Source organism: Equus asinus, chromosome 20 (genome assembly GCF_041296235.1).
Source record: "Equus asinus isolate D_3611 breed Donkey chromosome 20, EquAss-T2T_v2, whole genome shotgun sequence".
NCBI classification, from domain to species: Eukaryota; Metazoa; Chordata; class Mammalia; order Perissodactyla; family Equidae; genus Equus; species Equus asinus.
This window is the reverse complement of record NC_091809.1, coordinates 19,248,681-19,273,698: the sequence shown is the minus strand read 5'-3', so window position 1 is coordinate 19,273,698 and position 25,018 is coordinate 19,248,681. Positions and strand designations below refer to the sequence as shown.

At 46.2% G+C, this 25,018-nt stretch overlaps 1 protein-coding gene across 1 annotated transcript in view; it reads left to right on the top strand.

The window, feature by feature from the left end:
- Positions 1-25,018, top strand: part of LOC106825765 (mucin-16-like) — a 75,497-nt gene that overhangs the window by 20,107 nt on the left and 30,372 nt on the right. Inside the window, exons 11-36 of the mRNA XM_070491477.1 lie at positions 565-600; positions 846-911; positions 4,907-5,037; positions 5,118-5,185; positions 7,295-7,467; positions 8,070-8,105; positions 8,328-8,393; positions 10,409-10,533; positions 10,717-10,784; positions 12,162-12,334; positions 12,665-12,700; positions 12,959-13,024; positions 15,662-15,786; positions 15,880-15,947; positions 17,001-17,173; positions 17,639-17,674; positions 17,903-17,962; positions 19,187-19,311; positions 19,501-19,568; positions 20,208-20,380; positions 20,494-20,529; positions 20,755-20,811; positions 22,444-22,565; positions 22,915-22,982; positions 24,415-24,587; positions 24,926-24,961. Of these exons, the coding sequence (XP_070347578.1) occupies positions 565-600; positions 846-911; positions 4,907-5,037; positions 5,118-5,185; positions 7,295-7,467; positions 8,070-8,105; positions 8,328-8,393; positions 10,409-10,533; positions 10,717-10,784; positions 12,162-12,334; positions 12,665-12,700; positions 12,959-13,024; positions 15,662-15,786; positions 15,880-15,947; positions 17,001-17,173; positions 17,639-17,674; positions 17,903-17,962; positions 19,187-19,311; positions 19,501-19,568; positions 20,208-20,380; positions 20,494-20,529; positions 20,755-20,811; positions 22,444-22,565; positions 22,915-22,982; positions 24,415-24,587; positions 24,926-24,961 (2,364 nt within the window). The remainder of the gene's footprint in view (positions 1-564; positions 601-845; positions 912-4,906; positions 5,038-5,117; positions 5,186-7,294; positions 7,468-8,069; positions 8,106-8,327; positions 8,394-10,408; positions 10,534-10,716; positions 10,785-12,161; positions 12,335-12,664; positions 12,701-12,958; positions 13,025-15,661; positions 15,787-15,879; positions 15,948-17,000; positions 17,174-17,638; positions 17,675-17,902; positions 17,963-19,186; positions 19,312-19,500; positions 19,569-20,207; positions 20,381-20,493; positions 20,530-20,754; positions 20,812-22,443; positions 22,566-22,914; positions 22,983-24,414; positions 24,588-24,925; positions 24,962-25,018) is intronic.

Genomic DNA, 25,018 nt, shown 5'->3' with positions numbered 1-25,018 from the left:
CTCCATCTCACTATATTTTCATTTCCACATACCTCATCTCTCAACCTGCCACAATTTTGTCAATTCTATATCACAAAGAAACAGAAACTAAACTAGAAAAATAAAATCACACAATAAAATTTTGTAAAGGGAGAGGAGCTGAGCGAGTAGGGATAAAATTATCTTTATGGATTGAGAGAACGTGGATAAAGATGGAAGACAAAGTAATTCCTAAATTTTCCCCATTACCCTTATAACGTGTTCAGCATTATTTCTGCATGGTACATTCCCAATAAATAAGGGAAGCTATTATTATCATATTTTGAATTTGGCAATGTTAGCGATGATGTTCAACACTATTTTCAAAGGACAAGGGACATAAGAGGCACCACATAAAATGTAGCTGTTGTGGTTCCTTCATATTATTGATTGATAGTATTCATTATAGATATTATTCATTATTGAAATTGTTTTGAATCTCAGAAAGTTTGTTAATGACGCTCATTTCTAGGTCTACCATCCACCACTTCCTTGACTCTTACCCATCATAACAATCCTTCTTTACTCTTTTCTTCCTATTTACAGGTTATAATCGTCGGTACCGGACCCCTACCACCAGCAGTGAGTATTTAAAATTGTGAAACTTCAATGCCCACTGGACCTTTATTCCCCAGAGTGCCTTCTTCAGGAGAGAAGCTACCAGTGCCCCCTCCCCAAGTGCTGGGCCGCAGCCGCAGAGCAGCTCCTAATCAACCCAAGGTCTTCCTCTGAGTCAAGAGAGAAGCCCAAGTTCCAATGAACAGCTTCCGCCCCACATTCCTTCAGGATGAGACTCAATCATGTTTCCTCTGTTTCTTCTTTCTCAGCTCCAGTGACTTCTACATTCTCTCCAGAATCTTCCACATCTCTCTCACCCATCCTCAGCTCTACAGGTAGGAATCTGCTCTCTGGGACCTATGCAACTTCAACACTGTATAGTCTGGTCTCTACTAACCCCCCGCCTCAGCCTGTCCTACTCACTCTCTCCCTTACTCACTAAACTTCGGTCACATCAGATACTGGTTTGTTCTTCTAGTGTCCTAACCTCTATCTGGCCTTTATACTAGCTCTTCCTGGAGGTCAGCTATGCCTGACGCCTTATTGCCTTTCAAATCTCAGCTCAACCATCACCTTCTCTGAAAGCCCTTCCTGACCACCTTGTATGAAGTAGCACCTCTGAATACGCACCTGGCCCACAGATTTTCTCTATCGTATCACCATGAGTATTTCTTTCATGGAATTTACTACTATTTGCTTTATTCAGTCTTTATGTATTTGTCTTTTTGGAGCTGAGCACCTAGTCCACATTCACTTTATATTTATTGCTTGAATGAATGGATGGATGTAGCAATCTCTGTTTTTGTCCACATTTGCAGATTCTATTTGAACACCCAGAAAATCATTGAGGGTCTTAGTCATGAGTTTGATTCTTGCCTTGTCTCCTCAACTTGTCCAGATGTGGATCTGAGGGCTCCTGAGTCTCTGGGAACATCATGCAGAAGCTTGATTTATGCCATAAAAGCTGGCTTGTGGCTAGCCCCGTGGTGTAGTGGTTAATTTTGGGACACTTTGCTTCAGCGGCCCAGGTTCGTGGGTTCAGATCCCAGGTGTGGACATACACCACTCATCAGCCATGCTGTGGTGGCATCCTGTATACAACATAGAGGAAGATTGGCACAGGTGTTAGCTCAGGGCGAATATTCCTCAACAATAACAACAACAAAGCTGTCTTACCCATGCCATTAAGATTTATTGTAAAAGCTGAGTCTATGGCTCTTTTTCATGCTAATATCATGACCCAGACTGGGCATCTCTGGCCCTTAACCCTGCCTTGTGAGTCTGGAGTTATGAGATATAAACTGGTGTTCTGTAATTAGAATTCTGCTTTCAAACATTCTGTGTTTTGTAGTCAAGACACTGCACACTATCTATATGCTTTAGACAGGATGCACACTCCCCCTTCTGACTGCTCCACCCTGATCAATTCAACCATTTATGCAACATGACTGGCTCCTGTAGGCTTTTAAATATGTGACATGTGCTATAAACCAAATCATTCCATGACTGGTGATGTCTTTTTTCTCTAGATACTTTCACGACTTGTTTTTCATCTTTGGTTTTCAGCAGCTTGATTATAATGTTTCTGGGCATTGCTTTCTTTGAGTTTATCCTGTTTGGGATTTTCTAAGCTTCTTGAATCTGAAAATGCATGTTTTCAAGAAATTTGGGAAAGTTCCAGCCAGTATTTCTTCAACTTATTTTTCTACACCAATTTATTTCTCTTGTTCTGGTCCTCCAATGAAATGATATTGTCACATGAGTCCCTGAGGCTCTGTTTATTTTTTTTATCAATCTTCTTTTCTCTGTCCTTCAGATTTAATAATTTCTATTGATATATCTCTAAAATCACTGACCCTTTTCTCTATCATCTCTATTCTGCCCATCAAGTGAATTTTTTTTATCTCAGATACTGTATGTTTCAGTTTTAAAACTTCCATTTGTTTTTTTTTATTGAGGTCATAATAGTTTATATTGTGAAATTTCAGTTGTGCACTATTATTTGTCAGTCACCATATAAACATGCCCCTTCACCCTTGTGCCAACCCCTCAACCCCCATTTCCTCTGGTAACCATTTCATTCCTCTTTTTTAGTTTCCATTTCTCTTCTGAGAACTTCTATCTTTACATTTATTTCAAGTGCGTTTACCTTTAGCTCATGAATCATGGTTACAACAGCTGCTTTAAAGTCTGTACATGACCATACCAACATCTGGTCACCCTGGAGTTTGCATCTGTCAGTTGTCTTTCCCTTGAAGACTGGATACATTTTTTTCTGGTTCTTAGTATGTCATGTAATTATGTCACAATATATTGTGAATATATATTGTGAACGTTATGTTTGTGTATACTCCAGTTTCTATTAGCAGGAATGTTTTTCTTGTTCTTGTTTGTTTGTTTTAACAAGTAATCATATCTCCTCTATGGCCCACAGGAACCCCATTTTCTAGTTCCATCTGGTCAGAAATACAGGATTTCTAGGATAACTTTATCTATCTATTCCCTCATTCCCTCATACACAGTTCTATGCTAAGATCTGCCTTCCGAATAAACTTGTGAGAGAAAATAAGGATGAAAAGAGTAAAACTCACCCTTGTTCAAGTCACTTCAAGTTTTGACTGCCCTCCACAATTTGCCTGTTTTTATTTACTTTTCAGCATCCGGGGTAATTGATTTTTGTATTTTGTCTAAATGTTTTGATTGTGATCACTGTGGGTGATGGGCTGTAATGAGCTTATTCCACCTTGACCAGAATTTTAACTCATTTAGTCTTTGCCCAAACCCTAGCAGGAAGCTACTACCATTACCACTATTTTACAGAGGATGAAATTGAGGTACCGTGTTATTAAGTATTTGTCCAGTAAACCATCTAGTGAGTAGCAGAGCTGGCATTCAAATGCAGACAGTCAGGCTCCAAGGCCAAACTCCCAACCTTTACGTCATAGGGGAGATGTGGATTTTCTGGGGAAAATATATTGATTTTTTATGTATATTGTTGTTTCTTAAAATTTTTAATTGTGATAAAATACACATAACATAAAATTTACCATCTTAACCACTTTTCAGTGTATAGTTGAATAATGTTAAGTATATTTACACTGTGAAACCAATCTGTAGAGCCTTTTCATCTTGCAAAAATGAAACTCTATAGCCATTAAACAGCAACCGCTATTCCTCTTTCCAAGCCCCTGGTACCCACCATTCTACTTTCTGTCTCTGTGAATTTGGCTATTCTAGATACTTCATATAATACTGTATGTGGAATGATACAGCGTTTGTCTTTTTGTGACTGGCTCATTTCACTTGGCATAATGTGTTCAAAGTTCATCCATGTTGTAGCATGTCAGAATTTTCCTCCTTTTTAGGGCTAAATAATATTCCACTGTATAGATGCATCATATTTTGTTTATCCATTCATCTGTTGATGGACACAGGGTTTGCTTCCACTTTTTGGCTGTTGTAAACAGTGCTTCTACGAACATACGTGCACAAATAGAAAGATACCTATTTTTGAGCCAAAAAGATATTATAGCTGGGCCATTTCTTTGTCTTCGGGACTTCGGAAAATTTATTCTGTCTAATCTTCGTTTCCCTATTTGTAAAACAGAACTGGTAAGACTTACCTCTCATGACTGTGGTGAGGGTGAGCTGGCATCCTGTGGATGACGTGCCCAGTACAAAGGCTAGCACATAGTTAGTGCTCACACATGAAATATATGGAGGGTGCAATCACCCAGCTCAGACATTTGGCCTATTAATTCTTCATATTCTAACCCCAGGATGACCATTCAGGTTTGGTTTTGTTTTTCCATCTTGGGGTGCTTTTGAGACAAGAAGGGGGGTTGCAATGAATATTTGCATGAGTGCAATGTGACAGTCCAGGGAAAATCAAGAGATGTGATCACTCTATCTAAAATCCACCTTCAAAGATGGTTAATAAAGCTGAGGCAGGGGCCATTCTTATGAGAGGAACAGGCTTGACCACTCAGCAGTTGCACATTTTCTCAAGGAGAAGCCAGAAGGCTAAGGGAGAACTCTGCCCCGGGGGCAGCAGAGTGACTTTGCTTCCATTCCTCCCACCAAATGTCTGCCAGTTGTTTGTCTTCACATATATTCAGCTGAAAAGAGTTGAGGTTCTTTTTCCAGCTAAAATTATCCATCCAGTGTGGAGGCTCCTCTCCCTCTTTAAGTTTGGCTGGATGCAAGGGGGACACAGGTGGGACATCTCAAACCTGATTCGCTGGACACTAAGTCTAAGGACAGCCTCAAACCCATTGCTTACAGCCATTCCAGCCAGAGATCATAATGAACTCCCTCTCTCCCTTTCCAGCTGCAGGCATGAGCCCTTCTCTGGTGCCCTTCACCCTGAACTTCACCATCACCAGCCTGCACTACACAGAGGACATGGGGCCCCTGGGATCTGAGCTATTCAAGACCATGGAAAGGATCTTGAATCGCCTGGTGAGAGCCCCTCCAGTGTCTGCTCTTGTCCTGCCCAGCACCTTGGTCCATCTACTCACCTCCATCTCTTTCATCCCCAGCTCAAACCCTTGTTCCAGAACAGCAGTATCGGTCCCCTCTATTCTGGCTGCAGATTGACCTTGCTCAGGTGAGACTAGACTTTCAGAGTAGACACGAAGGCAATGTATGGGGGAGGTTACCACAAACTGGGCCCTAACATCCTGCACCCACTATCCCAGGGACAGCTGACCACCAGCTCCCACTCTGCCTCACATTGTGTTCTGAACCAGAAGATGCAGAATCCTGTTAGTCTCTCCATCCTAGGAGATAAAGTTGAACTTTTCAGAGAGATCTTTTTTCTGGAACTCATCAAGAAAATAATTAGTCAGCCATGTCTGCTTCATCACAACAGAGCAGTAGTTTTCGATCAGGAGTGATTTCGCTCCCCAGGGGATATTTGGCAATAATATCTGGAGACATTTTTTGTTGTCACAACTCAAAGGTGGGTGTTGCTGGCAGTATCTAGTGACTGATGCCAGGGATGCTACTAAATATCCTAAAATGCACAGGATGGTCTCCCAGGGCCAAGAATTACATGACCTGAAATGTCCGTGGTGCCAAGCCTGAGAAACCTTCCTCTAGAGGATTCATAATTCTCTCTCCAGCTTTTCCTAAATTTTGACGAATGATTGGCCTGTCTGTTATACCCAGCAAGCCCTCCCTTCTCCTACTATCCTCCAATAATGACCAAATCTTGCTTTCTGATCAAGCAGAGGTGGACTTGGGATGTCTGCCCACCCCTAGAAGGATTACTGAGCCATAAAGCACGGTGGTTATACGATTTTATTTGGAGTCTGACATGCCTATGTTCAAATCATAGCTCCCCTGCTTCAAGGCTGTGTGACTCTGACAGGTTACTGAACATCTCTGCACCTCAGCCTCACCACCTATCAATTGGAGGGGCTCAGTTTGCTTTTCTGCATAACAAATTCAGCCCACAATTCTGCTGGATGGTGATTTGGGCCACATTCTACTGAGAGGTTCTCCTGCCTGGGCTGGCTCTGCTGATCTCAGATGAGGCTCCTTCATGTGTCTGCAGTCAGCTGCTGGCTGGGGGACCTTGGTTCTCCTCCACAGTCTCTCATCCTCCAGCAGGCTAGCTTCAGCTCTTTCACATGCTCAGAGTTCCAAGGGCAGCAAGTATTGGCAAGCCCTAGGGCACATGTGCTTTCCAAGCCTCTGCTTGCATCATGTTTGCTAATGTCCCTTGGTCAATGCCAGTCACCTGGCCAAGCCCAGATTCAAGAGATGGGAAAATAGACTTCACTTCTGATTGGCACAAAGAATTTGTAGTCTTTTTGTGAACACAGTGAGGATTAAAATTAAATATGCTTAGCAATGACCTAACATAGAGAACATGCAGTGAATTATTCACAACCCTTCTTAGAGCCAGGTACTGAGAATGACTCCAGCATGTGGGAACCCCCACACGTGCACTTGGGTCACCTTACCCGTGTGATCTCTCCCAGTTATGGACCTTTTGTCTGAGGATGGAATGCCCCCAGAGCCAAAGATACTCACCAGTGTCCTCTAGCCATGTTGCTATGTTTTCCCGTTTCCACTGGCCCTGAGATGTTTCTGGCTCTGGAATACCACACAGCCCCATCCCCACCTCCACCCTAGGCTGCCTGCTGGCCTCAGTGTTGCCTTCAAAAAGCTGATCTCTCTCATTGCAAGGTCTATTCACACCAAGAATATTGGTCTTCTTAATACCTGATAAATATGACTCTGTTTTATTGAGGCTTACTAGTGCTGAGTGCTGTAAGAGCTATACTGTTACCTCATTTGAGAGATGAAAAGATGAGCCACAGCGAGACTGAGAGACTTACCCAGAGTCACCCAGCACTTGAGTAGCAGAGCTGGGCTTTAAGTAATTTGACGTTGTCTTCTTTCACCTTGTCAAATTCCCAGATTCCTTCCTTCCACCTGTCTGTCATGCTTCTGTTGTTAGGATGTGTGTAGCCTTGTGGCGATTGACATTTTAAAATTTGGCACAAATGTCAACATTTGGAGGTGCTACATCCTCTATGTTCAGGGACCTTGACTGTCCTATTCATTTCCAACTTTCCCCAGCACCAAGGCCATTCTAGGCTGCCCAGCAGGCCTCCTACTTTCTGTGTCTCTTCCCTCAGTGAGGCCTTTCAGGGCTCCTTCCAGAAGTCCCCACCTCCCCATCCCTGTGCTCCTCCCTGCCCAGGCCTGAGAAAAATGGAACAGCCACTGGAGTTGATGCTGTCTGCACTTACCATCCTGAACCTGTGGGCTCTAAGCTGGACAGAGAGAGGCTATACTGGGAGCTCAGCCACGAGACTCATGATGTCACCCAGCTGGGCTCCTTCACGCTGGACAAGGACAGCCTCTATGTCAATGGTGAGAATCCTTTTAGTAGGTACAAGTTGAAGCTCAGAATCTGCCCACAGAAAGGATGTGGACTCTCCAGTTTTCCCCAGGACCCATCCTATGTAGCATGTTCCACCTGAGCAATCTCCCTGATGACTCAAGGGCCCCCAAGGCCCTCCAGTTTGCAAATCCCTCTCTTCCCTTTGCATCTCTGCATCCAGGGACATGATTTGTGCACTTGTCTGAGGAACTAAAGCCTTTCTCGAGACAGATAAAAGAGAATATCCCTCCGTCTGAAGCCAAAGGCAATTCAAGAATCTGACTATTCATCTTTCTCCCTGCCAACATTTCAAAATCCCCCTTAGATCCTGAGAAACACAGTTAGCAAACCCATGTTCTGGAAATGTTGGCATAGTTATCTTCTCAAGTAAATTGCAAGCCCATGAAAACAGGGACTGGATCTTTGATTTCTCAGATCTTTAGGAGCAAAATATAGTTGCTCCTAAATCATAATGATTGAACTATCTAGACTCAAAGTCTCAGTTGGGGGTGGGGGCTAGTGGGTCTTGGGATGTGTCTTGGACATGCCTCCCCTGCTTGCATCCCAATTCTGTCCCCTTTTCTCATTGTAGGTTACACCCATCGGACCTCAGCCCCCACTCCCAGTGGTGAGTATTCAGGGCACTGATGACCATGCGCTCTGGGCCCTCTTGTGGACAGCAACCTATCCCCCGACTCCAGGGCCTCCATGGGAGAAGAAGCCAGAGCACCTGTCTGTCTTATTCAACCCCTCTACATTCAATGGCTCAGGCTGGACAGAAAAGATGCACACAGCAGCATCCATACCCCACTCAGAATCCCTATTCTCACTTCAGATCATTTCTCTTCAGCTACTGTGACCTCCGTGCTCTTCCCACGGACCTCAGTGGTGCCAGCACACTTCTCCAGCTCCGCAGGTAGGTGACTTCTCTCTCCAACACAATCTAGGAAGTCAAGGTGCTCAGCCTCAAAACTAAGACCTGGGAGTTGCAGAGAGAGGCTGCCATGAGGGAACCTGGAGCTGCCACGGGCACCCTCTGCTCTGCTCTAATCTCCTCAAGAACAGGGGACAGGACCTCCTCATCTGTCCAGCTCTGTTGACCTTGGGCAATTTACTCACCCTCTCAGTGCCTCAGTTTCCTCACCTGCCAAGTGGGAATAATAATACTCCATAAAGTCATTGTGAAAGTTAAATGAAAACGTATGTAGCAACCCAGCACAGGGACTGCCAGGGAATTTAGCTTGACAGATATTTATTGGGCACATGTTCTGTGCTAGGCAGAGGGGACAAGATGTTAAGTCCGGTGTGTCCTTCCCCTCATCAAGTTTACAATGCATTGAAGGAGACTGAAATTGAAAGTGCAATTACAATGGATAATAATTTAAAAAGATACCCATGTCGTTTGGCACTTACTATGTGCCAGGCTGTGTGCCATTCTTTCTTTTTTAACTTTTTATTTTGAAATAAATATAGACTCACAGGAATTTGCAAAAAATAGTACAGCATTCCCTGTATCCTTCACCCAGTTTCTCCTCAATGGTTAACATCTTGCCTAACTGTAGTATAATATCAAAACCAGGAAGTTAATCGACATTGTTAAAATCAAAGACTTCAGACCTCAGATTTCATCAGTTTTACATGTATTTGTGTATGTGCGTGTGTGTAGTTTTATGCCATTTTATCATATAGGCAAATTTTTTTGTAACCACTACTGCATTCCAGATACAGAACTGTTCCATCGCCACAAACATCTCCCTCATGCCGCTGTTTTATAAATCACACTCGCCCAGCCCAACCCCTGGCAACCGTTCATCTGTTCTCCATCTCTATAATTTTGTTATTTTGAGACTATCAATGGAATCACACAACATGTGACCTTTGGGGCTTGGGTTTTTTCACTCAGCACAATGCCTTTAATAAATAGTCCTTTAACCCTCATAATTTCCCTACAGAGTATGATTCTCCCCATTTTGCAGTTGAAGAAATGGAGGGAGAGACAGATTGAGGAACATATCCCTGGTCACATGGCTGGGGAGGGGCTGAGAGGGGATTTGAAACCACCATGGAATTTACCATTGTAACCATTATTAAATGTACATTCACAATGCTGTGCGACCATCACCACTATGCATTTCCAGGGCTTCTTTATCATCCTAAGCAGAGACTCTGTAGCCATTAAACACTAATTCGCCTTAGCTCCCTCCCCCAGCCCCTGGTAACTTCTAATCTACTTTCTGTCTCTATGAATTTGTCTATTCTAGGTACCTCACATAAGGGGACTCATACAATATTTGTCCTTTTGTGTCTGGTTTATTTCACTTAGTATAATGTTTTCAAGGTTTATCCACGTCATATCACGTATCAGGAGTGCATTCCTTTTTATGGTCGAATACTATTTCATTGTATATACCAACTTTTGTTTATTCATTTATCTGTTGATGAACACTTAGGTTATTTCCACCTTTTGGTTAGTGTGAATGCTGCTGCTATGAACATTTGTCTTCAAGCATCTGAGCCCCTGTTTTCAATTCTTTGGGGTATTTACCTAGGAGCAAAATTGCTGGATCATATGGTAATCTTATGTTTAACCTTTTGAGGAACCACTAAACTGTTTTCCATTGAAACTCCACCAGCCTTCCCACCAACAATGCATAAGGGTTCCAATTTCTCTACACCTTTGCCAATACTGTTTATTTCCCTTTTTTTTTCAATAATACCTATCCTAATGGACGTGCCCGCTACGGCACTTAATAGCATCTCACTTTGCTCCTTATCTTGCCTTCTGTCTTTGGTCCTAAGGTAGCCCACCTGCCTACTTTGAACCCCTGCTTCCTCAGATCTCGACCCTCCATCTCTACCCCCAGAAGTTGCCTTAGAGCCCAGCCCAGGTCTGACTCAGGCGTGGCCTCCTTTTTCCTTTCCCCCCTGCAGTTGCAATCCCTTTCTTGGTGCCGTTCACCCTCAATGTCACCATCACCAACCTGCACTACGAGAAGGACATGCAGCACCCAGGCTCCTGGAAATTCAACACCACAGATAGGATCCTGCAGGGTCTGGTGAGAGTCCCACCCACTGGTGTCAGCCCCACCCACTTCACTCATGACCCACCCACTAGCGCAAGCCCCACCCCCAGCTGTACCCCGCCCATACCACCTCCTCCTCATTCACCTCACCAATGCCCCAGCTTCTCCTGGCCTCCCTCGAGGGTTCCTTCTCACCTCGCTTCTCCTTTCTAATAGCTCAAACACTTGTTCAAGAATAGCAGTCTGAGATTCCTCTATTCAGGCTGCAGACTAACCTCGCTCAGGTGAGACCCTCCCCAAGAACACAGCTAACAGGTGGGTGGATCCTAACCTATGGGCTCCCTGCCTTTGTCCATACTTAGAACAACTACTCCCCATGGATACCAAGCATCAACAGCAACAATAATACCAGCAGTGAACAATTATGGAGACTCAAAGCACTGTGCTATTACTTTGTATTTAATCTCATCAGTCCTCACAACAGCCTCATGATACAGGAAAAGAAGGTGAAATTAAGGCTCAGAGGGATTAAGTAGCTTGTTCAGGTCACACAGAACAACCTCAGAATTTTGGGTTCTAGATCCAAACTCCTAGCCCTCAAGCAGCGCTGCTGCTCTGCCCCCATCATGACCTTGCAGGGTGTGGAAAATACCAATCTGACAACTTCTCTAAAAGAACTTTCCAGAGAATCTAAGAGGGGAGGAAAAGCAAGTGTTAGGTGAGGTGAATGGGGCGGAGGTGGTGTGGGTGGAGCATGGGTGATATGGGTGGGCTGGGGCTAGTGGGTGGGGCTTGCATCAGTGGGCGGGGCCATAGGGAAGCTTTGAGGATTACATGCTTTGCTTTGAGGATGCTTTGAGGAATATAGCCCATAGGGGTGCTTTGAAGATTAAATGACCTGATCGTGAATACAAAGTGCAGGGCATATCACATAGTAAGTATTTGATATTGGTAGTTGTTATTATGGGAGGTGTTCCATCCGTGGCCCCAGGGCATGGGAGCCCCTTCTCTCCAAATAATAGTGTGTGACTAGGTGGATGGGTAGGCGGGTCGATGTCCTGTAGCTGGAGACGGGAGATGAGACACAGAGACTTTCCTTTGGACAAGTCATGCTTTCAGACACCCACCAAAAAGGCATCTCTCTCAAGCCATTTAGTCTCTTGAAGTCTCTTTCAAAATGTCCCAGCCCTGCTGGTACACAGGATCTAGAGAGGATGACTAGCTTTCTGACCCCACCATTTGAAAGCCCCAACTCTCTGCAGGAAAACGTCACCAGCCATGCCCTGGTCACATGTCATGGGACCACTGTCACCCATTACAGCATGACCCTAGGCACCTTGTTGTGTCCATCAAAACCTGTGACAGGATTTGGATGTCGTGGTTTCATTTGGCGTCTTCCAGGATTGTTCACCCCCCTCAATAGTACCTTCTCTGTATCTTTCATACACCCAGTGATTTCAGAGGCTTCTTGCCCAGGCATGCAGGAGGCTTGGAGTTCTGTGGTTTCCTAGTTATTTATGAAGGGCATCTCCCTGAAGGCAGCAGCTCCCTTGGAAACCAGGGCTTCCTAAGATTCTGCCTTAGGGACTGGCAGAGAGAGGGAGAGAAGGATGAATAGATGGAGAGATAGTTGGACCAACCATGTGGAGGTTTTTACCCAGGCCTGAGAAGCACGAGACAGCCACTAGAATGGATGCCATCTGCACATATCGCCATGACCCTGAAGGCCCTGAACTGGACAGAGAGCGGCTGTACTGGGAGCTAAGCCAGATGACGCATGGTGTCACCATGATGGGCCCCTACACCCTGGACAGGAACAGTCTCTATGTTAACGGTGAGCAGCTGTGATTTGGTCAGAGTCTTTTCCTCCTCACTGAGCAGCCTTTGCTCTCTAACTTGAGATCACACCCCATCTGGCTCTTAGCGGCCCGGCTGTGCTCTCTGGATGTGCTCATTCAGGTGTGGACCTTGTGGTTTCTTCTTCGTCTTGGGCTTACTTCATCCTCAGGGCCTTGTTTCATGACGTGAGGGTGCTGATGGAGAATCCCCCACAGCCTCTGTCTCGTGAAACCCCCTCCATTGCACCAGGGTAGCCCTGATCCCTATTTGGTCCCCCACCTCTCCCTTAACTCTCATCCACTATCATCCCTTCTTCTTGCTACAGGTTTCACCCATTGGAGTTCTGAACTCATCATCAGCAGTGAGTATCCCACTGATGCCTAGTGCCCTCCACCTCAGGCGGGGAAGGAGCGGACCCCTCCTCAGGCACAATTATGTCCTCTCCAGGAGAGAAAGAGTTCCTGGGAGGGTACAAGTTATTTACCCTCCCCTCTTCCCCAGTTCCAGAGAGAATTCCAGCTCAATCCCCACATACAGCAAGCCCAATACATAGTCTGTCCTTCTGGCATTTCTGCCATGTGATGCTTTTCTGTTTTCGCTGATGAGGGCTTTTCCTCAGCTCCTGGGACCTCCACAGTGGACCTGGGAACCTCTGGGACTCTAGCCCCCTTCTCCAGCCCCACAGGTGAGTACAGTCGATGGCACATCTGTTAGAGAGTGCCTGAGGAGTGTGAACATCTCTGACATTAATCTCTCAAATAAAGATGAAAAGCCGTAGTAAATCTAGTGATAATGAGTGAACCAACAACCTTTATTGAGCACCTACTCTGTGCCAGGCCATGGGGATATGGCAGGGAACATAGAACAGAAAAACATCGCTGTCCTCATTGAGCTTATATTATCGTGATGATGATAATAATGATGGTGGGGTTGATGATGAGGACGATGATGCTGGTGGTGGTGCTGGTGACTGATGAGGATTTTTAGCCTGGTTAATTTTAAAACTGCAGATGAGAAGCAGGCTCTGAGGAGTGGAATTTGCTTGCCACTTTGTTGGGAAACATTTACATTTCTAAGGGAAACTTCCATCTGTAAAGATGCCTTCCTCTCTGTGCCAGGAAAAAGGGGGATGGCCTTATCTCTAGAAACTCTTAATCAATGCCAGAGGCAAGAACTTAAGTTGTTTACTGTCTGGCAACCTCATGTAACTGACCCCCCGCCCCAAATCCTCCTTTGTCTTTAGCTGAGGATAATATTCAAGCAGTGACTTCTGCCATTTACTCATTCCGGTTTGATTCTTAACTAAAAGTTGTGGGACTGCCCAATGGCCAGACCATATGGGCACTGATACCATTTTAACGTTTTTACATATTCTTTGTCTTGTAAAGAGATAACTCACATACCTATGCTTTAAATTTAGCTCTAATCCTCAATTTGGGGCAGCAGAAGCGGCAGCAGCAACATGCTGGCAGCAGCTCTGCCTGCCCATGGGTCCTGTCCCCATGCCAGCGGTGGCAGCAAGCAGCTCCCCATGCCAGCAGCATCTCTGACTGCCCATGGGTCCTGTCCCCATGCTATTCTATACTATTCTCTAAATAAAAGAGCACTACTGCCAGATCTTGAGAGTCTAAGAAATCTTTCTTTTGACTCCTCGGCTCACCGACCCCACATCAGTGATGATAATGATAGTTGTGTTGATGACATTAATGTTAATGATGATGGTGGTAGTGGTGATGGTGATGACAATAATCGTGGTAATGGTGACAATGATGATGATGGTGATTGTGAAGGTGATGATAGTGGTAGTGACAGTGATGATGATGGTGATCAGAAAGAAAACAGGCAATATCTCACATTATTGAATACTGCATACAAACCAAATGCTATGCTCAGCATCTAACTAGTATTATTAAATATGCTTTTTAAAAACTTTCTATCATTATAGACAAGGAAGCCGTGGAAACCTTTTATTTATCACTCACTTTAAATCCTGTTACTTATTTTTAAAAACAATTCTTACATTTATTAATAAGTGCAGACTCTTAGATTTTTTTCTGCTTTTGAACATTTTGTTTTCTGTTGATCCCAATGTTAAGTAAACCTGCCACATGGAGCAACTGTGTCTTACTCCTCTGTGCTTCCTTAGTGTCTACCACAGTGCCCTGTGCATGGTAGGTCTACAAGAAATGTGTAGATTCTCCCAGGAAGGGAAGGAATGAATATGCTTTCTTGTAATGTGTGGTAACAGTCCATTCCTGTCCTGGTTCAAATGTTTAATGACTCTGTTAGATTCTAACCAGGACAAATGTATGGCATCTGTGCCACCACTCCTCTCATCCATGGCAAACGTCACTAATGATAATGGCATCCATTCCTTCTGAGCTCAAAACATCTCCAGAATCCTTACCAATAAAACACACCAGGCAGTCGCTACCAATTCAACTGAAGTTGTCACAGGATTCTGGGAAAGAATTCCAGGAAATTTGGTCCCTTGATGATGAGCAAAAGGCTCCTTGGTTTTCCTGGAAGGCATCTGTGAGTTGGAAGGCTCAACTCAGGCTCAGCTGGGTCATGACTGAGAACACCAGTTTGATCCAAGCTTGATTACACTAGCTAACTAACTTCCTATTAGGTTCAGCCAATAGGAGGCATTGGTAGGACAGTGGTGGGTGGGGCAGGAGAAGAGCCAGGATATTTCTTCACCTCTGTGAGCTTCATACAGCATCTCCAGCAGGGGCTGTGTCTCCTCCATGGTCTCAGCAATCTCAGTATGCCACTCTCTCATCCCTTTGTTCCCTCAGCCCCACAGGGCTAGAGGCTTCTTGATTTTGCTAATCTCTGTGTTACCTTTTCAGGGTTTTTTTTTATATTACATTATTCTTATTGAAATACCTGACATAAGTTCTATTTTCCTAACTAGAAATATATGTGCCCAGTGCCATGGTGATGCCTCACACATAGCTGGTGCTCAATAAATATTTATGCAACAAATGAATGAATGAACTCAAATTGTAACTAGGAACCTGAGGCCTGAGTCTGGTCACATGACTGGGCCAATATAGAGGAAGCCTGGGGGTCACATTAGGTACCGCAAAATCAGAGCTCCTGGGAGAAAAACCAACTCCGTATACTAAGAGCTGTTGGGCATGACTGAAATAGTGGTCCCTGGCTGCTTTGGATTAAGAACCAAGCTGGATGGAGCCCTCTGGTGGAGAGAATGAGAGCTCATGGGTGTGAGGGCCCAGGGAGGCTGGAAGAGGGACTGGACAGAGAGCCATAGCAAGCTCAGGACAGGTTCTCTTATCTGCCTCCCCTGCTGCAGCTACAAGCCCTACCCTGGTGCCATTTACCCTCAACTTTACCGTGATGAACGTGCAGTACATGCCAGACATGGGACATCCAGGATCTGCAAAGTTCAACATGACAGAGAAGGTCCTGCAGCACATTGTAAGAGCCCCGAGATGCCTGATGCCCACTCCTCCTCATCCCTTCAAGGCCCCGTCTCCTTCTCCTCCTTACCGCTCTCTCCTTCCTCCCCAGCTTGGTTCTTTGTTCAGGAGCACCAGTATCGGCCCATTGTATTCCAGCTGCAGACTGACATCACTCAGGTGAGACACCCAGGAGTGGATGCTCACATCCCATGCCTCTGTCAACTAAAAATCTAATTCTCCTGTTATTTTACCCTCAAATAAGTTGATTCAGGAATAGCCAAAGGGATTGCAACTAAGGATGTGCATGCTGTGGTGAACCATAGGCAAATCCAGAGAACAAAGGAGGGATGCTGCCTTTATAGAGAATAACGGAGAGTAGAAAAGGGCTGTTCTAATAGAAAGTCCGTCCGGGGAAAAGTATCAGTTCATGGTGGTTTCTCATTGGCTGAGCTGTGTTTCTCATTAGCTGGGCTGTTGCCGGGTAAGGAGAGAAATCTTTCTACAGCAGCAAAATAGTTGCACTTGCCGTCAGAGGTGCAAGTGTTTGTCTTTTTCTGGTTGGAGTAATTGACAAGGTGTGTTGAGTGTGAGGGCTCCCCCTAGAGGCCTTCCCCACTCCAATTTAGTTGAGGTTTCCCTTACTCGTTTCACACCTCCCAGATTCACTTCCTCTCCTCCACCGCATACATGTTCCCCACCTGCCCAGTGTAGCAGGCTCTGGGCACCTGTGATGCTGCATATACTGAGCCCTCTGCCAGTTCCTGTCTTCTTAGACTTCCTTAAAATCCCAAACAAGGTGTAGAACATCTCCCAGGAGTTAGTGCCTTGCAATTTCCAAAATTATTCTGTAATTTTTAAGGCAAAAATGAACAGTCCTTGGGGCATGCACATTTCTAAACCCACATTTAAGGTGTTCAAAAGAGATGCAAGATTTTGGGGTTGTGCCCACTTTTTTCTTTTTTTCCCCTTGGACCAATCTGAGTGGGATGGTAGGAGGCTGGTACGTGGATGATGAACAAACATTGTGCCAATCCGAGTCCTAATTCACCTTCTTCATCTACTGATCTTTTATAAATTCTAGATATTTTGTCTCCTTTTTTTTTTTTTTTTTTTTGCCTTCCAAAGAAGGTGATTTCAACTTTGTGGCTTTTCCAGGTATTGTCATTCTTGCAAGTCGCCCTCATCATCAGTCCTGCATATGACCCCATCCCTGTGTTCCTCCCTCTCCAGGCCCGAGAAGGATGGATCAGCCACCAGAGTGGATGCCATCTGCACCTACCGCTCTGCGCCCACAAGCACTGGGCTACACAGAGAGCAGCTGTACTGGGAGCTGAGCCGTGAGACCCACGGCATCACCCAGCTGGGCTCCTTCGCCCTGGACAAGAACAGCCTTTATGTTAATGGTGAGTGAAAGCGCTGCAGCCCCGGTCTTCTCCTGCTTCCCCGTGGGTCTCACTGCAGGCAGTGTGCTCTGGGTTCATGACTCACATTCTGGATCTCCTGTCCTCTCCAGTGTGGGGAGGATTTGAGCTTGTCCCAAACTGGCCTTCACCTCTAGTTCTTTCCCTCAGGAAAAGGCATACATTCACAGCTTTTCTGGAGATATATTGAGGGATCAGACACTCAGAGAAGGAGGAGGGGACAGATGGCAGAGGGATAGACCACGGATGACCTGATATAGAAATTCTTCCCTGTGCTCCAGTGACATTCTTTGGGGTTTGTGTATAGGATCTGCACTTTGAGGGTGTTGTATAAATATTACTTAAATAATAGATTCATAGAAACCCAAAGAGCCCCAGATTTTTGCCACTTCCTCCCATCCTGCATCCTTACAAGTTCTCATCCCCTCTCTCCATCTCTTTCTTCAGGTTACACCCATCAAGCCCTGACCTCCACTCCCAGCAGTGAGTAGTAATTTGGGTCCTAGTGTTGCGTTGCCTTGGGGCCCATTTCTCCTCTCTGCTGTCCCTACTCTGGTCTTTCCCCACCTTCACACCCTGGCTCAGAAAAGACAAGCCCAGCACAGACCTGAGGCTGAACAAGAAAATGGTCTTAAGGTCCCATGATGAGTCCTCTTTGGCTGAGGAAGCCCTCCCTTCTGCCATGTTTGTCTCACTTTGTTTTCTTCCCAGTTGCTATGGTCTCTACCATCTCCCCAGCATCTTCAGCGACCCCAGTCCCCGTATCCACAGGTAGGAGCTTTCTTTCTGGGATTCCCTCCTGAAAGGTCTGCTGCACTTGGCCAGTGGGAGGTATCATGTGGAGAGCCACACTCATTCATTCATTCATTCATTCAATAAGTATTTATTTATCACTTACTGTATAAAAGTCCCTGCTCATGCAGCAGTAAACAGAATAGAAAGGGCCCTACTCTTTGATGGGCTTCCATCAAGAAAGACAGAGAATGAACTCTTGAGTGTACAAATAGGTATTGAATTACCATCAGCATGGTCTTAGGCTAAGTTTTGCAGATATGCATGGAGGGCTTCTCTCTCTCAGGTACTTAGTTTTCCTTTCCAGGAAAGAAGGGAACAGCATGAGCTGCATATGTACCTAGAAAATGCCCTCTTACAGGTCCTGGTCAGAGACTTGAGCAGACTCTGATTGGACTAAGGGTCAGCTTCCCATTCCTGGCCTCCCACTGACCCATGGTAGATTTCCATACCACCCATCGACCCTGCTGAGGGTCCTAGATGAGCCATCATTACAGCTGTCTAACTGGAGTCTCTAGTCACTTATCCTCTAGGGCCTCCTGAGGGCATTCTGACCGCTGACCACTCAGGCCCAAATGAGCCGCCACTGTAGGTGGGACCTGCCCATGGTCCCAGGTGGAGGGTTAGTGGCACAGACTCTGGGACCACAATGCCTGGGTTCAAACTACGCTATGCCATTTATAGATTATGTGACTTGGGGTAAATTATTTAACCTTCCCTGGGCTCAGTTTTCACATCTGTAAAATGGGGATAAGAATATTATGTCCTTCTGAAGAGTTTGGTCCAAGGTTTAAATGTAAATGAAGCACTTAAAACAGGGGCTGACCCATAAAAATGCAATGTAAGCATTTCTTCAAAAATTTTAAAAATCAATAAAGAGGTGGATCTCAGAGAAACAATTGGATTAAAAAAAAAAAGAAAAACCTCAGGAAAAGAGCATGCGTGTATAGATTTTAGCCAGCCCGAGGGTCAGATATGCTTGCTTCCTGCTTGATGATGCATTTACGCCCATAGTGCAATTTTCCATACTTAGCCCCAGTGCCCCTCAGTTAATGCTGATGTCTGGGATCTCCCTATGGAAACTGCTAGTCTTGGAGGAAGACCCTCCCAATGCACGTAGACAGGCATGTGAGATGCCCCACGCTTAGGCTCACTCAGCACACAGTAGGTTCAGTGGGCGTCTCTCTCCCACCCCTACTGCAGGCACTGGTCCTCCTCTGGCTCCCTTTACTCTCAACGTCACCATCACTAACTTGCACTTTGAGGAGGTCATGCATCGCCCCAGTTCCTGGAAGTTCAACACCACGGAGAGAGTCCTGCAGAACTTGGTGAGAGCCCCTCCCACAGGTGCACGCCCCGCCCACTTCTCTGCCACGCCTACCAAAGCAGAACTCACCTACCACCCTTGTCCGCGTAGATGCAAGCCCCGCCCATTGATCCCAGCCCTACCCATCTCACTTCTGCCCTGCCCACAATCCATCAGACTTCTTACTCTCCCTCTTCTCCCTCCACCTCAGCTCCGATCTTTGTTCAAGAACACCAGTGTGGGCACCCTGTACTCCGGCTGCAGACTAACCCTGCTTAGGTGAGACATCGGAATAGCCTGCTAGGGCTCCTTCAAGTGCTCCCAGACCCGAAAGTTTGTTCCACTTCCTTCCTGCTCTTCTGCTTCCTTCCTTATTTCTCTGTCGAATCCTCAAGCAGAGGTGGAATTCAGGAGGCGCTGACTCCAAGACCAACGCCTCTTCTGATTATAGCCCTGCTAAGTGTCTCCGGATCCGGCAAAGCCCATCAGCAGCATTGGGCCTCTCCTCTGGTCATCCTTCTAAATTCCCTCCTCCCCTCCCTTTGACCAGTGAGGACATTTCCTTCACGTTTTCAGTTCTGTCCCCAGGATTTCCCTAAAGAAAAACGTGCCTTTTCCACTGGCTTTAATCCCAAATTCCAGCTCTTCACTTGTCTTAAATATGAGTTCTCCTACTCCTGTGCCTTGAGGAAACAGGTTTCGAACTTGCAAATTAATAAAAATTATCCCACCTGCTTACTCTGCTCATGGTCTCAGGGTGCCTGGAAGTCAGGGCACTCAGAGGATCTAAGGCTGGCTTCTCACCTCTCTAGCAGCCTTCTCATTTCCTCTGGCCCCTTCCTGTCTTGCCCCTAGGGATCTCTGGACCCCTCCCTAGGGACTTTATTTATTGTTATCCCCCTCACCCTCCCTTCCCAGGCCAGAGAAGAATGGGAAAGCCACTGGAGTGGATGCTGTCTGCACTCACCGCCCTGACCCTTTGGGCCCCGGGCTGGACAGAGAGCAGCTGTACTGGGAGCTGAGCCAGCTGACACATGGTGTCACTCAGCTGGGCCCCTACACCCTGGACAAGGACAGTCTCTACATCAATGGTAAGGGATTGCCATCTTTTTTTTGCATTTCAACACGTCCCCCATCCTCCCCCTCCAATCTTCCCTTTCTTTCCTCCTGCACCCCCTCACCTTATCTCCCTCTACCTGTGCAGGTTACACCCGCAAGACTCAGGCTACCACCCCCAGCAGTGAGTATTCTGAGGCTTCAGAAGTCTCTAACCCTGTAAGTCCCAGCACCTAGGAATGGAAGAGGCCAGGAGCCCACTGCCTCCACTTTGCACCCCTACTGCATCCTAGCCTTGGGTGAACAGGGACCCCACACCCAAGAAATCCCCAGGCACGGCCACCCCTCCCTGGTGTCTCCAAGGTGATGGTTCCCCACCCCAGGCTCTCAGGGTTTTTTCTCTCTCCAGCTTCTATGGTGGTCACAGTTTCTGCAGGGATGTCAACCGCCTTCTCCAGTTCCGCAGGTAGGCATTCTTTCTGAAGATGCTCCCAGTAACTCCAGTTGAGCTCTAAACACAGGATGTAGGAGGAAGGGTGGAGTATGTGGCATCTCTCGGAGCCTAAACCTGACTCTGAGGATCTGATGAGACCTACCCAAGTTCCTGGGAATTTTTTGAATACCGATCCCAGCCCCAGCACTCAGAGTCCTAAGCCATTCTCTGGAACCACGTTTCCAAAACTTGTAGGTGGCCCCTGATTTCCGAATCATCCAGCAACCCTTGGTAGAATGCAAAGCAGACCTATTCACTGAGAATAGATTTGTCCAGTGGCCAGGGTGCCAAAGCCAGCTCAGCAAATGATCAATTCCCCAGTTTACCCGATTAACCAATCCACCAACAGCTTGCTTTAAGGAATATTCTTCGTGAATATGCTGAATAGATATGACTTTATCCTTCTTTTAATGTCTTTATGAATATGTTCCTTGTGAACATATGTAGTCTGTCTTACTACAGTCAATGCATACAGCCATTTTATTTTAGTGGCATTTTAAGGAATGTTTGATCTCTCAGAGTCTAGAGACCATGGGCTCATTTCAGCATTTCATGAATATTTTGTGTGTCTGTGTTTTCCCCCCACTTTTTATTAAGAAAATTGTCAAAAATAGCAGAAACGTTGAAAGAATAGGGCAAGGAACATCCATCTGTCCACCACAGTCATTGACACTTTGTCTCATTTGCTTCCTGCATGTTGCAGTGCTGCTGTAACGTGACACAGGTGTTCCTAACATGTGCTGTGCAAAAGTCACACAATGAAAACCACAGGGCTTATGAGAAAAGTGAGATTTGGAGTCAACCCTCAAAAACCTTGTCAGTGACATAAAAATTAGGCATCTAATAAAACAACAAAGTTTTGCATATGTTAAATGGTTAGGAAATACATAAATGCTACAATAAATATAGCATTTTACCCTGGCAGAGGCCTGACATTTGCTTGTGGAAGGATTGAAGCTTGTGAGTTATTGTGAAGAGGTTTGAAAGGAGGGTTACCTGAAAGCATACAGAAATTTAGAACCCAGCATGGATATGGGTATCCCTCATAACACCTGAGGGGCCCCTGATGGAGCTGGGAGATGTCTGAGCTGTGCGCATGCGTTTTGTGTATGCCTGTGTAGCTAGGTTCAGCTGGGTGCAGTTTTCTGCATTGACCTAGTGTTTCTCTTGTGTGCCTTGCAAAAGATTTTGCACATAAGCCAATATGAAATTTATATTATGTTCAAATTGTTCCCTAATGTATCAATGCCCCTGGAAAAGATCATGTTTTCAAAAGAGGCATTGTAGCAGAACTGACTGAGTATAGAAGTAGACATAATTTTTTTCTGAACCATTTAAGAGTTGCACATATCATGATGTTTCACCTTTAAATATTTCAGCAAGAATCACCAAACATCAGGACTTTGCCAATGCAACCGTAATTCCATTACCACGCTTCAGAAAATAAGGATACTTTGGGGGCTGGCCCTGTGGCTGAGTAGTTAAGTTCCAGTGCTCCACTTCGGCAGCCCAGGGTTTTGCTGGTTCGGATCCCAGGTGTGGACCCAGCCCCGCTCATCAAACCCGACTCACGACATGGCCTCTCCTCCACTTCCCCCCCTGCAGCTACTGGCCCTGCTCTGATGCCCTTCACCCTCAACTTTACCATCACCAGCCTGGGCTACACAGAGGACATGCAGCCGGGCTCTGCCAAGTTCAACTCCACAGAGGCAGTCCTACAACACCTGGTGAGAGGCCCCTCCTCCATATCCCTCCTTTCCAACTTCCTCCCCACCCTCTTGAGTCTCCGTGCTATGCTGTTGGAAGACACAGAGGGCTCAGGAGGCAGACAGGCCCAGATTCAAAACTTGGTGCTGCCACAGACAAGTGACTTGACTTTGGAGTAGTGATCTCGCCTTTTGCTACTGCTTCCTCGTCTGTAAACTGAGATAACAAAAGCGCTTATCCCAAAGGGTCCTTTTGAGATAAATGTGGGATGAGATGACTAGGGAGCTATTGTTTTATTCAAAAATACTGTGTCTTAAGTGATGAATAATTTTACATTTATTTTCCATTCACCCACTCTTTTCCCCTCAGCTCAAGTCCTTGTTCACCAGCAGCAGCATCGGTTCACTCTATACTGGCTGCAAACTGACCACGCTAAGGTGAGTCTTGCTCTTTGTCTTGCTTTTAGTGGTATAGTAAGTGTGGGTGTGTTGGGTTGGCCAGGGCCCAGACTAGGGTGCACAAACAAGGTGCCCAGGGCACAAAATTTATTTAAGGAGGTGCTAACTCTGTACTTGCACAGCCCTGAGACTGAGCACTCCTTAGAGGTTGTATCTAGGTCTTCGCTCACCTCGCTCGCGCTGTTCCCAGCTCTGGGGCTAGTCCTGCGCACTGCCCTCTGTAGCCCATCTTAAATGCAGTCAGACAGTCAGACTCTCCAGACCTGAGTAAGCCATCCATGATTTCAGTTTCACCTAGAAGGATATGGACAGAAAACGGCATACCAGCAGGACAGCACTGACATTTATTTTTTGCAAGAGCCTTCTGGGCAGCCCAAGGGCTATATTTTTGGCCTCCTGAGTGACAGTTCACGTGCAAGGAAATTAAATCTCAATGGATAGGTACTGAAGCCACCCTGGGTTAGATGCCCCATGTCCCAAAGAGGAACCAGTCCTTTATGAAAGAGCTGCCCAGTTATCAGGGTCACCACACATGCAAGGAATCCCACAGCTATAGCTTCCTGCCAGGTATTGATGTCTATTTACAGTCTTTCCAGAAAAGATGTAGGTCCTCAACAAGGATCATTTTCAGCATAAGCAGCATCACTGGGCATAACAACTGACACTGTGCCCTCGTCAAGTCTCTAGGATGACAGAACTAGTGCGGAAGTAGCTCAAGGCTGCTTCCATCCCGCTGAGGTGCAAGAGACACTCCATTTCTCCACTATAATGCTCTCTGGCAGTGCCACCTGCTACATCTCCCAGGTTATCCCTTCAGGCCTCGTTTCTCCTGCTGCCCCAGAGAGCTGTTTCTGCAAGAGGCAGGTGGGCAGTGGGTGGGGATCTCTGCCATGCAGTATTTCATGCTCAGACGCTCAGATCCAAAGACTGGGTTGGATCATCTTTCTGAGAGCTGATGAGTCTCTTTTGAGAGCTGCTATCCACTCTTGCCAGGCATTGTGGCTGCTCTGTAAACATTTGTTTAATTAAGCAAATAATTAATTAACGAGCACTTATCATGTACCTGGCACCAGGGCTGAGTATTTTATGTCAATAATTTCTGAATCCCATCACATTCCAACAAAGTGGTTACAGCATTATCCATGCTGCAAAGATGGGAGAACGGAGTCAAAGAAGCTTACGTGGATTAGTCAACAGGTGACAGAACTAAGGTTTAAACCAATGGTCACCTGACTGTAAACTCCACTCTGGTCTTTTGTGACTTGAAGATGCTCCTTTTCTTGTGAGCGGCTCATGCCTGGACCAGGAGAGCAGATAAGCAGGCGTCCACATACAAGTGGGCTGATGAAAGGATGTCCTACCAGACATGCCCTTCTGTCCTAGCCCAATACCCATGTCCTTCTCTCCCCAGGCCTGAAAATGGTGGAGCAGCCACGGGAGTTGATGCCATCTGCACCCACCGTCCTGACCCTGCAGGCCTCAGGCTGGACAGGGAGCGGCTCTACTGGGAGCTGAGCCACCAGACCCATGGTGTCACCCAGCTCGGTTCCTACATCCTGGACAGGGACAGTCTCTATGTCAACGGTAAGTGTCCGGTGGGGGCAGGGGTCTCCTCCTGTACCCCAGGTGGCTTCCTCTGTTGCTGCTCTGAGCTCTGACCAGAGGAGGCATCCATGTCTGCTTCTAGATTTCTCTCTCCTCAGTCTTTTCCTTGTGAGGTCCTCTTTCGCCACCAAGGCCTACATCACACACATAGAGAGATAGAAAGTCAGAGAAAGGTTATAGGAGGCACAACTCACTGTCTGGAAGAGACACAACCTCCTGATGGCATCCATTCTTCTGCCAATGGCCTAGCCCCTTCACCCCGTCCTTCAGCCTTTCAAACATCCCACCTCACTCTCACTCTTACCCACTCTCTGCAGGTTACACTAGACCAGCTTTGACCTCCACCCACAGTGGTAAGTGTTCAAACCCTAAGTGGCCCCATGCCCCTCCAACACCTTGTGGGGGCAGCT